The 15,109-nt window shown below is 44.7% G+C and overlaps 1 protein-coding gene across 1 annotated transcript; it reads right to left on the reverse strand.

Moving 5' to 3' along the window:
* Positions 1–42: 42 nt before the first annotated feature.
* On the reverse strand, positions 43–15,055 carry LOC142952978 (kinesin heavy chain-like). Its single transcript, XM_076095024.1, has 26 exons — positions 14,397–15,055; positions 11,163–11,250; positions 10,762–10,835; positions 10,002–10,106; positions 9,868–9,916; positions 9,678–9,733; positions 9,427–9,514; positions 8,764–8,888; positions 8,586–8,690; positions 8,367–8,515; positions 7,331–7,479; positions 6,190–6,371; positions 5,888–5,956; positions 5,589–5,795; positions 5,293–5,445; positions 5,013–5,210; positions 4,776–4,887; positions 4,594–4,670; positions 4,387–4,496; positions 3,721–3,822; positions 3,567–3,627; positions 2,713–2,784; positions 2,520–2,624; positions 2,170–2,386; positions 1,970–2,078; positions 43–1,772 (listed from the first exon to the last, which is right to left on the reverse strand). The coding sequence occupies exons 1-25, from the start codon at positions 14,520–14,522 to the stop codon at positions 1,993–1,995; spliced, it is 2,865 nt and encodes a 954-aa protein (XP_075951139.1). The 5' UTR covers positions 14,523–15,055; the 3' UTR covers positions 43–1,772; positions 1,970–1,992.
* Positions 15,056–15,109: the final 54 nt, after the last annotated feature.

A 15,109-nucleotide genomic window follows, 5' to 3' on the forward strand; every position in this document is an offset into this window, starting at 1 on the left:
GTCTTTTTTTGACGAAAACAAACGAAGATAAATGAAAGTGAAATAGATTTATATCAGCTTTAATAGCATCAGATGTAGGTATATTCAGAGATATGATGCCACAGCCAAAACAAACAACTGAAAAAGCGTTTTGCAAACAAAATGTCCATCACTGTGAGGTAATGCATGGTGTATACAAATGGCCTCAGTCCGTCCTCCCCGAGCATGCCTTTAACACAAGCTCCATGCAGTTACATTCATTTATTCACCATGTACAGAAAATAAACATCAAATAAAGACGCTGATATTCTCCTGGCAACCCGACTCTCTGTTGCCTAGAAAGTTGCCCTTTGTATCATCGCTCTCGGCAACTAAGAATATCATCTTGAGATAATATTGTGCGTTCAAAAACATGCTAAACTGGCAGCAGGAAGACGGAGCAGCACAGACATCCGATATATCTTTTGATTGAACGGGTCTCATCGATTACAATCTCTTGCTTTCAATTTAGGAAGTGGAAGTTATTCTGCAAAACCTGGCAAGTATGTTTTTACCTGTGGAAATAATATGTAAGTTCAGGTGTATCTAAAGGCACACGGTGTGGCAGAGTGGAAAACAGACTTTTCTAGGATTGGTCGAGGGGGAATTCATTGATCTGTCATTATCTCTTTGTTTTAAAAGGTCTCTGATTGGCTGATCAGGAGCTAGTTGACCAGAGGAGGCTTTCCTTTTCCTGCTGTACTCTCCTATGATAACATAACTAAGCTGACTGGAGCACTGCTGTGAGTCCCGGGAACGCCTGATTGGCTGGTCAGTGTCCCTGCAGGACTTACAGATGCAGTCAATCGCAACAACTAAGAAATAATTGTCAGTCATTAAACAGTTTAATTAGGATTGCTTCATACTTAATAGATATCTCAGCAGGGGACATACCTTATTTTTTAAGCTTTGTAGTGTTTGATTTTTGATTATCACCTATTGGGAGACAAAAGAAGTAACTGGGAAAATGTAAAAAACAAAAGACAAACACTCCAACAACAAGACATTAGCATCAGTATTAGGTGTTAGTGGGGAAACGCTTTAACAGACAATATGTTGTCGCAAATAGTGTTTTTGTCTGCACAAAGTGTCTTAATTATGACGTCATCAAGGTGAGAAACTCAAAGGCTTTAGCTGCAATGGCGCCGACTGTTGGCCCCAAAACATGTGATTCTTAAAGGAATACTTGGACATTTCGGGACATATTTGCTTTTTTTGCAGCGAGTTAGACGAGAGGATTGATACCACTCTGCATGTTGATTGGTACAAATCTTCTCATCTTCTCGACGAGAAGCACGCTCCCAAAATATCAAACTATTCTTTTAAATGAATGAGTGCTGGTTGAAGATGAATTGGTAACCCTAAAGATCTACGTGCTCCTCCAGCTTTGGAGAGTCACAGTCCTAAATCAGCTGGTACACTTCTCGTTTCTGTCTCGATCGGGGCCTCATTTATAGATTGAAGTTATGCAACAGATGCATGAATATAAATACAAATGAAATCAGGAGAATCACAGAAAATTGGTTTGGATCTTCTTTTTTCCTGAAAGCATAATTTGGGACATTTTCTAAACGAGGCCTCTGATATCTACATTCAGCAAATTAAATATGTTTACACCTCATATCAGTATATACACTGTGGATGTTGCTTCTCTGAGCGGTGACGGTCTGTGGTGATGGCCTCCCATTGGTGCTCCAACAGGAGGGGTGGGGCTTGTGGTTCCGGGTGTGGCGATGGGCATGCTTCAGTTCAGTCTGCGGGAAGAAACGAAGCATTCGTTTTAATGAGATTGCGGAACATTTTATGTCTAGTTTATTGTTTTTAAATCCAAATTTTCACGATTCGTTATCGGTGAAATCATCAATCTGTCTCAATTCAATAAACAAAATATGAGAAGGCTGAAACAAATACTTTCACAAGAATGTAGAATGTATTATAATGTATTACTCACAGGGTGAACTTGCTGCGGTGGTTTTAGTTGTGGGCGTAGACGGCACCGGCTCTGATGGAGCTGCTGATGGGCGATGACAGCGGATGATGGCCTGGTCGGATGGGCTTTGCTGAGGCACAAACAAGAAACGAAAGTGGCTATTCAGGAACATGTTGTATTTTCCCTTCTATCAAAGTCTTGAATCTTGACCGTCAGCTCACCGATCTGTGCAGAGAACCCCCTCCTGGCCATGTTCTTGGCCCGGACGGCCTCTTTGATGCGGTCCACTTCCTGCTGGTAGCGCTTGCGGTCCCTCATGGCGTTCTCCTTGGCCTCCTTCAGGGCGTTCTCCAGGGCTTTGACTCGCTCGGCCGTGGCCCTCAGACGCTTCTCCAGCTTGGGCAGCTCGCAGCGAAGGTCTGCGTTGTCTCGCACCAGCTGAGGGCAGCGGTGGAAAGTACAATGTACTTCAGTGTTTCCATTAAACTACTTTATACGTCAAAGGGGTATATTTTATTTTATTTTAATATTTCATTTATTTCTTGTATAGTCTTCAGTTTGATTATGTTACCTGCTTGTGGACCTTGGTGAGCTGTTCCAAGTTGTTCTCCAGGAAGGAGATCTTCTGTTTCTGGGCCACATTTCCAAGTCCCTCCTCACAGTCCAGCTCTGCACTCTTTGGGGAAAAAAAAAACCCCACAGAGCTTTGTGTTAAACTGGCAGATGAATGACACCAAATAACCAGAGGAGGGAAGGTTATGTACCTTCTTAACCCGCGTGGTGAGATCCTGAACGAAGAGTTTGCGCAGGTTGTGCAGAGTCTGTAGCTCCTTGGCCTGAGAGAACAAAAGCAAAACAATTCAGAAGGTTAGAATTAGACACAATTGACGTTTATACAATTAAATCCTCAAAGGATAAAGCCAGCAATGTATATCGAACTGTCCACACAAAAAGTGAAAGAGGAAAGACTGAAAACTGTGAGAGAAACTGTCAATATATTGAACAAACACAAATGATCCAAAGGGTGAAAAAGAAACGCGAAATCGCAGATTCAAATACGACAAACAACAATTGAAGTGTGTGACGTGGAATAGCTCAGGTGGACGGCGGAAGGGCCGCAACCCGAGAGACTGCGTGTTTGATCCTTATAAGGTGTGACGGTTTTTGAGGCTTGACGCGCAATCGTAGAGTCAAATACGCCAAGAGAAGAGGTCCTGATGCAAAAGTGACTGGTAGCGTGGTAATAACTGCCATGGTTTGCTCCTTCAACCATGGTGTGCAGTGGGTTCGAGTCCCACAGTTGCCGAGTCCGTAATGTCGCAGTGGGGGTCCCCACTGGCGGTTTCAGAGGGATGTAGCCAGGGGGGTTATGGAAAAATATATGACCACCAGCTGCCAATGTGGTGTTATTTTTATGGAAAGAAAGAAAATGACTCTGAGAAACAGTCTCCCTTTGTCCTGAGCAGGTGTCGGGGCCTATCATACACTGACACCTGCACACCCTGACAAAGGGAGACTATCTCTGACAATCAGTAACATGCCTATCCTTGGTAAATCCTATCCTTCACTTTTTTCGACACGCTATACTATGACTGTTTCTTTACTTTCAGACACTTACCACAGTCTCCTCCAAGCCCTTCAAGTCCTCTCTGGCCTGCTCGCTCTGTTCATTCAGCACTCTGGACACAAAACAGAGACATTAACACCAGCATTTACAGATCAACTTGTACTACATCCGGCACTAATTAATAACGGTGCAGTTAGATGCCTACATGAGTTTCTGTAGCTTTGCATCCTTCTCCTGCTCTTCAGCCTTCAGTTTGTCGTAGTCCGACATAAGTCTCCCCTGCTCCAATAACAGACCCTGGTTTAGACTGAGAGAGAAAGAGACGTGGCAACAAATAGAGAAGTCATTTTTTGGACCTTTTGAGACCTGTGACAGCAACAGAGAGATGACAGAAAATGAATGAGGAACAAAAATAAATAGACAAATAAACAAGCATTGTTTTACTTTGAAGTTTAAACCGGAGCTTCCCACCACAGTCCCACATTTAAGTAGAAGTTCTTGACTTACTGGACTGATTCTCCCTAAAGAAAGTCAGTATGTAATGCTCTATTCACCGAGCTTCACTTCACACACACACACACACACACACACGTTCTCTTCTCCTTCTCAACAGTCTCAAAAATGCACTTGAGTAGAAATCAAGCTCAAGCTGAACCCTGAACTCTGTGCACTGAATGGAGGGCTTGTGAAACCCAAGATGCCATTTATAAAAATACTTCTTCACGCATTCATTGTCATGCAAGATAGATCAAAACCCATGCTGGGTCTAGGGGTCCACATTGGTGGATAGCAGCACAAGCATCGGGCATTATTCTACAATAATAATAAAATAAAATACAACTGGACGTCACCAGCGCTGATGTGTCCTTACTCTGTGAGTTCGTCCTGCATCCTCTGCTTGTCTTCGATCTCGTCTCGGAGGCGGCTGAGCTGCTTCTGGTGAGCCTCCCTGTGGTTCTCCAGCTGCTCCTCCAGCGTTTTCTGGAGGACGGGTGGAGACGGAAATACAGATTACAGATTTGTCATTCAAATAAAAATCAAATCATTCGACTGTTTTCCATCCGTGCTTTCCGGTCACCTTGATGTCCTCGTCTCCATCCGGTCTGCTGATGTCCTCCTTCTCCTTCTCCTCCCCTGACACCTCATGTCTTTTCTCTGAGACCCAACAAAGAAGATGAATTGTTTCAATCTATCGGTGAGTAAGTAACTGGGTTAACAGCGAGAACAGGAAATAAAGACAATGTAGTTTGGTGCGCTGACCCTGCAGTTTGGTGAGCTCCTCGGTCAGAGCGTCCTGACTCTCCTCCAGCTGCCTCTTCTTCTGCTCCATGTTCTGCATGTAGTCAGTCAGAGACTTGATCTTGGCCTGGTGCTGCACACAAGGGGGACACCACAGACACCATGGATGTTTGAGCAAAAACTCAAATGTAGGACTCCCAGAGATCACTGCACTTCAGATAAGGAGCTGCATCTCTCACAAGACAAGGTGATGGATACCTGGGAGATGAGGAGCTGACAGGACGCCAGCTCCTTGTCATTTGCCTGGATCTTGTGGTGGGCGTCGGCCTGAGCGCTCTCCAGCTGCTTGCTGCGGTTCACCAGAGACTTGACCTCGGACTTCATCTTGCTGATGTAGAGGCGAGCCACGGTGAACTCCTCCTCCACCGCCGAGCCGTTCCCCTTCGTCTCTGAGGACTGAGCGAGGAGCAGGAGGTTAGTACGTGAGTGCGAGAGAGAGGATGCGTGAGCGTGCGTTTGTGTGCGTGTCCGTTCTCACCGCGCCGATCTTCACGTCGCTGGTGCCGATGATGGCGCCGATGTCGCTGAGGTCACGCAGCAGCAGGTTGAGGACCTCGGCGGCTCTCTTCCTCTGCAGGCCGCTCAGCTCCTGCAGCTGAGTCAGCTCCCTCTGCACCGCCGTCAGCAACGCCTGTCCACAACACACGCAAGTTATTTTCCTAGTTTTGATTGAAATATAAATAACTATACACATGTATGTATGCATTTCTTTTTATATAAATATTAGGATACAAGAAAAAAAAGATGGCGGGGATCTTTGTGCAGTCCGCTCACCGTCTTGTGCTGCAGCTCCTCGATCAGCTGCAGGTTGGTCTGATCCCTGTCCTCCACCTCTTGGCTCTTCTGGTCGTAGTTGACGGCCAGCTCCTCCAGGGCCTGCAGCACCTCCTTCACCTCGTCCTTGGCCAGCTCGTTCTCCGTCTGCAGCCGACACAGCTCCACCTGGATCTTCTCGTAGTCGCGCCTCGTCGACGCCAGCAGCTGGACATACACACGTGTATACCAACATAAACTAACGTGCATATATAGTTCATAAAACAGAAAATGAAAGTTCCATGGGCTGGGAGATAAACCTCTTCCTGGTCCATCATCTGCTCCTTGAGTTTCTCCGCCAGCTGACTGTGTTGGTTGATCTCATCATCCTGTAGAAATAATCAGAGGATATTAAGTCAGTAAATAAGTATTAACAGTGCAGATGTATACTGCAAGGTTTTTGTTCTTCTTTCAATGAATCTGTACTGTACAAATGTCTGTTTACAGTCTCCATAGTGAACCATATCAAACGTGCTTTTGGGATATAGTTTGCAAAGAAAGAGGTATAGACAATAAAGAGGAAGGTGATGAGGAGGAACATCAGCCTCTTCATCAGTGTCACCTTGTCATCCAGCTGTTTGTACAGGTTGCTGATGTCCTCCTCGTATTTGCTCCGCTCGTCACCAGAAACAGAGACGCCTCCCACGGGCGGCAGCAGGTTGTCGATGACGGGGGTGTTGTCGCACGGCTCGACGCTCTTCTGATCTTTAGAGCTCAGCTGCTCCTCCTCAGGGACGTTCTCCCCTGTAACGTGGACTCATCGGTTAGATCGCTTCGTATTGTGTTATGTAAGCTTGATTTCAAGGGGTGTGGAGTAAAAGCCATGACACAACACACTGTGTAGTAATACACATATGACAGTAAAATCATATTTATCTCTGGTTATGTTGACCTCAGCACGTAAAGACTAGTACTGTAATTATTCTTAATTGTGACTAAAGTCATCAGCAAATGAGAAGATGGAGAGGAGGAGAGAGTGAGAACGAAAAGAGCTGCTCCGTTTAAAAGGCTCGGCACGGAGCCAGCGGCTGAGTCATGGCAGAAACACTGCATCAGCATAGTGTGTGTGTGTGTGTGTGTGTGTGTGTGTGTGTGTGTGTGTGTGTGTGTGTGTGTGTGTGTGTGTGTGTGTGTGTGTGTGTGTGTGTGTGTGTGTGTGTGTGTGTGTGTGTGTGTGTGTGTGTGTGTCCAGCTACATGTCTGTGTACGGAGCGTAGGCTGTAGAGGCTGCAGCTGATTTGTTGCTACGGAGGGGGAGGGTTATCAGCATGGGAATTAAAAGAATTAAAAAAAGCAATGGCCAGAGAGAGAGGGGGAGGCATCGAGGGAGAGAGACAATAAAGCAAAGAGAAGGGAGAGCAGTTACCATGCAACAGAGATGATGGGAAAAAGGGCGAGGATGATGTTAAGGAGTCACTGCGGTCTCAGAAGAGAGACAAACAAAACAGATAGTATGAAGCCCTTCATAGTGTGTTTATGTATCTACTGTTACATGATGTCTGCAGGATGTTGATAGTGTGGATTAGTGACCATGCAGCAAAACATATTCTACACCAGTCTAGCCAGACTCCATCGACAACAACAGTCATTTCACCTCACAGAACATGTGAGTTGGTGGTCTGAGAGGCTGCTGCCTCGATTGGCTTCGTTTGTTTGTGCTATTGTGTGACTTTGGTGTTTTCCTCCGCGTCTTTGTATCTCACCGTTCCTCCAGCGGTTCAGTTCAGCCTCCAGCCTCTGGATGACGGTTTTCAGGCTCTTGTTCTTCTCCTTCTCCTTCTCATATTTCTTCTTCCACTCTTCGGCCGTCAGCTCCAGGTTCACGGACACTGTGTTCTTGATGGTCTTGGCTCTAAAGTTAGGTTTGTTTGGAAGTTAACAGATATGTTAAACAGCCTTTGCATAGCCACAGTCTACGTACACAGCTGCTTTCATTTAATGTGCTTGATTAGACTCAGTGTAGCTGTTCCCTCACTCTACTGTCTGCTTTGTGGCACCTGTTAGTGTGGGACAAAAGAGTTACATACAGTAGCTCTAAGTGCAATAAAGCAATAAAAAAGGGTCAACTTTAAAACAAGGTACCACTCACAAATACCAAACGTAGCCACAAATACTGCAATTTGTGAATAAAACTCAACACAGTAATTAGAATTCAATTCAACACACTCAGCTGTTTCAGTGTAAAATTTGATGTTAAATTAAAGTACAGTACTGTGATATCAAATGTCGCAGCATGTTGGACTACAGATGAATTAACTGTTGCATCTGTCTGCAGGAAGTTCTGATCCCTCTAATGCTGGAAGTCTCATTCTGGGCTCAAACTCATCATTTCCTCTCAGTCTCTCCTCAGCAGTGGGCAGATGGCTGCACAGTAATCATTCATCACTGCAGCAGCGACCGATGAATGATTACTTCGTCTTTTATTACAGTCAGTTTGAACTGACACTCTTGTTTGACTTTTTACAGCTGGATTTTTCTCTTTGCACACGCTACAAACACGACACACAAAAGTCATGAAAATAATGTCTTCAAATGTCAAAAGAATGTCAATATATGTCTTTTTAGACACATCAAGGTGTGGAGAGTTTGATCAGAGGATCTATACATAGAAACAAACCCAGATGCACAGTGGGAAACTAAAAGCCATCTGGTTGCTTGTTTTCAACACTGACGTCAGCCACAGCCCTAATAATGCCACCCATCACACACACACACACACAAAAGGTCACGTTTAGGTACCTCTGTCCAAACATGAGCGTGGACTTGGTCTCGGACTCGTTGTAGACGGACGGCGAGCAGCAGATGATGATGGTGGTGCGACAGTTTCCCCCCAGAGAGTCCTGCAGGATCCGAGTCATCTTACTGTCTCTGTACGGCACGTGGGATTTCTGAAAAGTAAACGCACTTAATTCACGTTCTTCAGATACGTGGAGGTGGAGCTAACTGCGGGGGACCTACCGTTCCCTCGGCCAGAGCTGAAATGACGTTTCCCAGCGCTGACAGAGACTTGTTGATGTTCTTCGCCTCATCCAACACGGCTCCCTCTGCTCCCGTCTTACTGACCTGTTCAAACAGATTAGATATCACGTCCGCTCTACATGAACTCTTATCTTCCTGATCTCGCTCTCAGGGTTACCTTCTCGCTGCCCGCCAGGTCGACCAGGTAGAGCTTCCCCGACAGCTTCTTCTCCGTCTCCATGTTTTCCTGCTTGATGTTGATGAGGAAGATGCTGTGGCTGCGAGAGCTGTGCTCATTCATGTCTAGGAAAAAGAATCACAGGTCACCACTGCAACTTCTGCTTATTACATGGATGTAGCTCAGTGCTGGAAAGTAACTAAGTACTTAAGCACAATTCAGAGGTACTTCTATTGTACTTTATATTTCTACTTTATTGTACTCTGTACTCTAAAATGAGATTACAGAGGAGTTAGTGAACGTTCTGTTCTGCTGTTGCTCTGTTTCTGTCTGCAGGGCTGCACACCTGCTGGAGGGTAATCAGCATGATGGCACACACCTGGGTCCGCTGTGCCCCATGCATGTAATGCTTACCATACACTAGGAGATGCACTGGCACATCTAAAGACAGGGGACAGGATACAAGACTTTGCAAAGACAAGGGATCTTGCAGGGTCACTATTTGCAAGATTTCTCATTCTGCTCTTGGTGGAAAAGCTGTGGAGCATGTGTGTGCAGGTCCTACACACTGGACTGTTGTACATTAAATATGAAAGACGAGTACAACAACTGAGAGAAAGATATCTTTGGTTGATATTAAAATACACGTTTAAAGATACATACTAGTCACTGCCACATGCCGATTGTTTTTGCCCTCATCGATGACGTCCATGACCTCCTCTGGACTGGACACAAAACGCTCAGTACAACCCTGACAGAGAAAGAGAAGCATTCACAGTTCACCTTGTATTTAGATGTTTGACTGGAATCAGGGCACTTAAAGTGAGACCATGTAATTTGTATGCATCCTAAAATCAACAATCTGAAATATCACAGTCTTGACTAATCATGAAACATGAAGCCAGTTTACCAACCTTCACATAGGGAACTCTGTTTTTGTCTTCATGCACGGCGAGGTTTGTCTTCGACACTTCAAACAGAACAAAAAATCACAAAGGTCACATGTTGAATCATAAAAAAAAGACTGAATAAAACAGGGTAATCATGCAAAATACTCCGATTCACCTTAAATGTGACACACTTGAGATGCACAGTGTTACTCACCATCCAGCAGGTCTCTGATCTTATCCATGTAGATTTCAAAATAGGAAACCTGCACAGAAGAACTCCAAACGTATAATGTCCACTACTGTTTTCTCATGTTTCTGCTGTGACAAATGTTTTTTGCTATTGTTCACCTTGATGTGGAACTCGAGGTTCTCGTCCATGGAGTAGATGTGGTCGAAGATGTCGTGGGAGATGCGAGGGATGATTCCCATCAGCTGGTGGTCGTGCAGTTTCCCCTGAACACAGCAGTGAATATTCATGTTATTAATGTGGAAGCATTCAAATACACCAGGACGACGCTCCGCGGGATGTGACGCTGCAGCTATAAAAAACACACATCGTCAGGAAAAACGTTTGTTAAACTTTGAAGCTAGTTTTTAAATCGGATGTAAAGACAGTGAAGCAGATGTTTTTCATCACAGACTCACAGATCAGAGTATTACTGCTGTCTGGTGGATTAGTCTACTGGCTGAAGTGATTTGAACTCATCTCGAAATGAATGATGCAGGACGACGATCTCCTTTGAGTTCAACTTGTGCAAAGAATTCTACTTTTTCCATTTAAAATCTGTACATTTCACACAGTGAGTTTAGACATCAATGCCTTGCTGAAAAGCTTTGAAGGTTTGCAGGAACTGAAACTTCTATCAGGCTTTTGATTCCTCATCTTTCAGCCATCGGAGGAGATTGGATTTTAGTGTTTGTGCAAAGTCTGTTACACAATGCCGGCTGTGCTCTAATCCTGTGATTAGAGAGGAAAAAATAAAGGTCAATGGCTCTGACTCTGGGGTTTATCCTCTGGTTGACTGATTGTCTATGAAGAAGTGGAGGAATTGCTGACATGACAGTTAGAGCTCTGTCATGGTTGAGGTGGACTGAATGAGGGTCTCACCTCCATGGTGTGTGTCTTCCCGGAGGACGTCTGTCCGTAGGCGAAGATGGTCCCGTTGTAACCGCCCAGCACATCTGGAGCGACACCAAAACAGGCATGAAAAACAGCTGTCCATTGTGACGACAATACCATGTGTGTATAATAATAAAACGTACTACATCTACTAAAATCTCCTCAAACATTGTAAACCTGCATAACTTCAGGATGTGTCATGTTTTCTCAGCTATTTATAATCTAAAATGTTCAACAACCAACATCCAGCAGCAGATAGTGACATTAAATGCAGATAAGAAGGTAGAATGAGGGTAAAGAGACTTTACTTTTATGTAAAATATGAAATAAGAGATGAGGGGCAGATTGCAGATAGATTAGAGTTACATAAGAACAATGTGTCACGGTACCTTTAACTATCTGTTTGGCACACTGGTCGTAGACTTGCCCCTGTGACGTGTTGGGAGGCAGCACTCGGTCGAACACGTAGGGTTTACTCTGTTTCAAACCAACACGGGACACATTAATGACACAAATATACTGCAATGCATCAAACAAGACACTACTGCATGCTTGAGAGTAAATGAGACCATTTCATGATTAGAAACCACTGACAAACTTGATGAGCTGCAGCTACATGCTGCGTGTTTCTCTGCTGGACAAGTGTAAATGCTCCAGCAGCTGCCAGTCTGTCTGTCCATCATTCCTCCTGCCCTCGTACAACTACTGTCTCTGTCTCTCGGGGGGTTTAAAAGCCTCGTCGCTGTGAAAGCGCCGCTCTCAGCACTTGGGAGGCGGCAGGAGCAGCACTCTCGCTCTCTCTGAGCCCCGAGATGAAGCAGAGAAAACACTGACGCCCACAGTATCAGAGTGTCGGGAATGTGTTTCTGCAGTTTGACTGACGGCACGAGGCGGTGACGAGCAGTTTGTCCTGACGGAACAGCAGTGTTTCTGGAAGATGATGCAACAGAATGAATAATGCAGGATGCTGATGGTGAGCGGCTCTGTATGAACGCACTGTGGCTGGGTTCACTTCCTGTCTGTCTGTCTGTCTGCTTGCATACAAACGCCGCACTGCAATGTCATTTTTTACAGATCATCTTGACATATTTTAGTTGCTCATCCCTGTTTTTTTAGACATAACTATTATGTAGTGTTCAAGAACAGCTGGGAAAATACAACATCACATGTTTTTGGTCAGGGATGACTTTCACAAAATCTGAATTTCTCACAAACAATCTAAACGTTCTGGCACAGATTGTGAAGATGTCTGCGTTAGCTCCACCCACCTGGGCTTCCAGGGAGTAGAAAACAAACATTAGACCCAACAGATGCTCTGAAATAAACAGAAATAAACCTCAGGCTAAAAAGTAGCCGGTCACTGTGGAGAAACAAGGCACTGAAGCAGCCTTCCCTGAGTTCCACTTGTAAAATGGTGAGTCAGTGTGACCTCTGACCTCCAAATGATCACTTCCTTTAATTGTAAATCAATATTCCTCTGCAGCAAATCTGTCCGGATCAATTTTGAAATAAGCCAAAAACGGCCTCTATAGCCCTAGCCCTATTTTTAGCCCTCTGCTCGAAAATTGCATACCCATACTCAAAAGAGTCCCGAGCTCTAACTACAAGGTCTATTTTAATAATTTTGATGGTTTAATACTGGTAACACTTGTGAGATGTGTTGAATTGTGTAAATATTGTGTATATGTTACTGGTTAATAACTGATACACTTATGGCACAGCTCAAATTGAAAACGTTCCAGTTCGCCTGAAAAAAAGCACTTGTATTGAACATTTTTTTTAAAATAATGCCTGGCTTGGCCTAAAACCACGCCACAGTCATAGAACAACACGTTTTACATGTCCCCACAACATATTTTACTTTGACAGAGTGAAGCAGGCCAGCATAAATGGTCATAAAAATCAAAATTTTGATTTTCGGAACCAGCTGTTGCATTGCTGTATACTCATTTCATATACTATATAACTACATATTAACTATATATTCACTTGCTTTATCACTAAGAGTGTTCAATACATCATAATAAAGCAGTTTGACACCATTTGGAATAATTTTGAGCAGTTATGATGTGTCATATCTGTCAATCATAAACATAAATGGCTCATAATGTGTGTATGTGACCTGGTAAGGCCTGTGATCGGCCGATTTATTCATGAAACACCTTTTAGACGCGGGATAGTCCAACGGTAGCCATGCGGGGGTGTTTGAGAATCTCCCTGTCTGTTTACTGACTAAAAATCGCAAAATGCTGGGCGAACACCCCTCTCGAAATGGATTGGTCCACCTCACAGAATCGGGTGCCATTTTGTCGTTCATTCTCCCAGCGCATTGATACCAGTCACAAACACGCAGCAGAACATGGCGGTTAGAGCTGTGCCGTAATCGGCTGGAATACATCCGTTTTTCATCGCAAAAACCGTCAAAACGTAAGTTTTTTTTTTTACCCAATTTCTTTTCTCGTGACCTGTCGCTGATGTTGGCATGTATACCCATAACTTTTGAACGGTTTGAAAGAGAGTAATTTCGACGCCGCTGTGCGTTTCCGGGTCGAATCGTGCCCCTCCTGCATGTGTTCATCCGCCGTGTGCGATCCATGCTCCGTGATGTGAGAGCCATAGAGAGAGCATAGGTCGTCGATGTTTGGCCAAAATTGTGGCAAATCTTCTAGATATCTTCCAGATATGATATTAGTTCATGTATAATTGTGTTTGCAGTGTTTACAGTGGCTGGTATGATGATGTTGCTCGGACTTTTTCCATTAATTCGATATTTAATATGTCTGGAGCATTTTTGATATTTCTTAATATAAAGTCCATTCGGAACCACGGTACCACTCTAAACGGTCTCGCTCGAAGCCCAAATGGTCTCCGCTCGGGCTATAGAGGTTAAAAGATGATTGTTCTTCTAATTTTTGTGTTAAAGTTTGATTTTAAAGCTGTTTTCTCGTCGCTTTTTCCACACAATGTTGAGATGGCTGAGAGGAAACGCATCACAGCTGAGCTTAGTCCTGATTGGCTCTCTGAAATCTGAAATAAACTGCCTTTTTTAATCCTCTGAGATCTGTTTATCCCTGCTGGTGTTTTTTGGTATTTAATAAACATAAAGTATTTTCTAGACTTGTCTGTTTCTAACTCTAAATATTTAATTTACATTTAAATGTCAGAATTTGACGAGATGTAAACACATCATTTTATTTGTTTGTTATTGCTTGTACTGGTATATTATCAAAATATTTTACAATGTAGATGTCCAATGACATTGTTTTGCATTTTTATATTAACGAAATATTTAATTATGATGATTAGTACTGCCTGTCGTGCTGTCGTATAAACATTTAGACATTTATCCCTGCAGAGTATCTGAGTAGAACTCACTGATTATATACTGAATACCCTCTGACACACAGGCCTGCCATCAGTATCTCTGTAATATGGTGGTAGATCATTGTTACACCGCTATAACATCTCCTGCAGGGCTTATTGCGCATCTGGCATCCCGGCCTGCCTGCAGAGCTCCAGGTGACTTTGCTCCTCTGAAACACTGCAGTGTTTGTATTTCCAGCTACACACACACACACACACACACACACACACCACAGCAAACAGTGAGCGGACAGACTTGCCGTTATGACCACCGTGTCGTCCTCTTTGAATTTGGGGATGTATTTGTCTCCTCTGTTTATTTCGGCCTCGTTCAGGGGCCTGAAGCGGCACATCACCCTCACCCCGCACTCCGCCGCATCCATCATGGCTGCTGCTGGCACTGTTTACACCGCCCCTCCAGATAATGCGGGTGCAAACAAATAAACAAACAGGCAGGGAAACAGCAGTCTGTTTTTTGGCAGGGTGGTGCCCAAACTGAGGTTCACGGACCACCAGCTGGGGAGTTCAGAATTCACTAAAACAGAGAATCACATCATTATTGGCAAATACCGAATTTCCCAGAGGGGGGTCGGGGGCAAAAACGTCTGGCTTCTTGGTTTCCTCACCGCGAGAAAGTTTAGGAATCTTCCGGTTTATCCGATGCGCAACGCGTCCTTCATCCAAGCAGAATACGTCCGGGTATCCTCGGCTGCGCCATGGCCGAACCGGATCAACCGCAGCACCGCGTCCCGCTGAGGAGTTCAGACACCGGCGTGCAGGCCTCCTTCTGCAGCGGCGACACCGACAAATCGCGCAGGGAGCGGACTGATGAGTGTTTGTGCGTCTTAACGGCGGGGTCGCTGCACGGTTTGCAGAGGGAGAGCCGGGGAGGATGCGCAGAGACAGCCGCAGAGTCCTGACTTGCAATAAACGCGCGTTCCAGGCACGCTGCCGCGGCGCGCGCCCGTGCCCG

This window comes from Anarhichas minor, unplaced genomic scaffold (genome assembly GCF_050575085.1).
Source record: "Anarhichas minor isolate MPS153535 unplaced genomic scaffold, ASM5057508v1 ptg000018l, whole genome shotgun sequence".
NCBI lineage: Eukaryota > Metazoa > Chordata > Actinopteri > Perciformes > Anarhichadidae > Anarhichas > Anarhichas minor.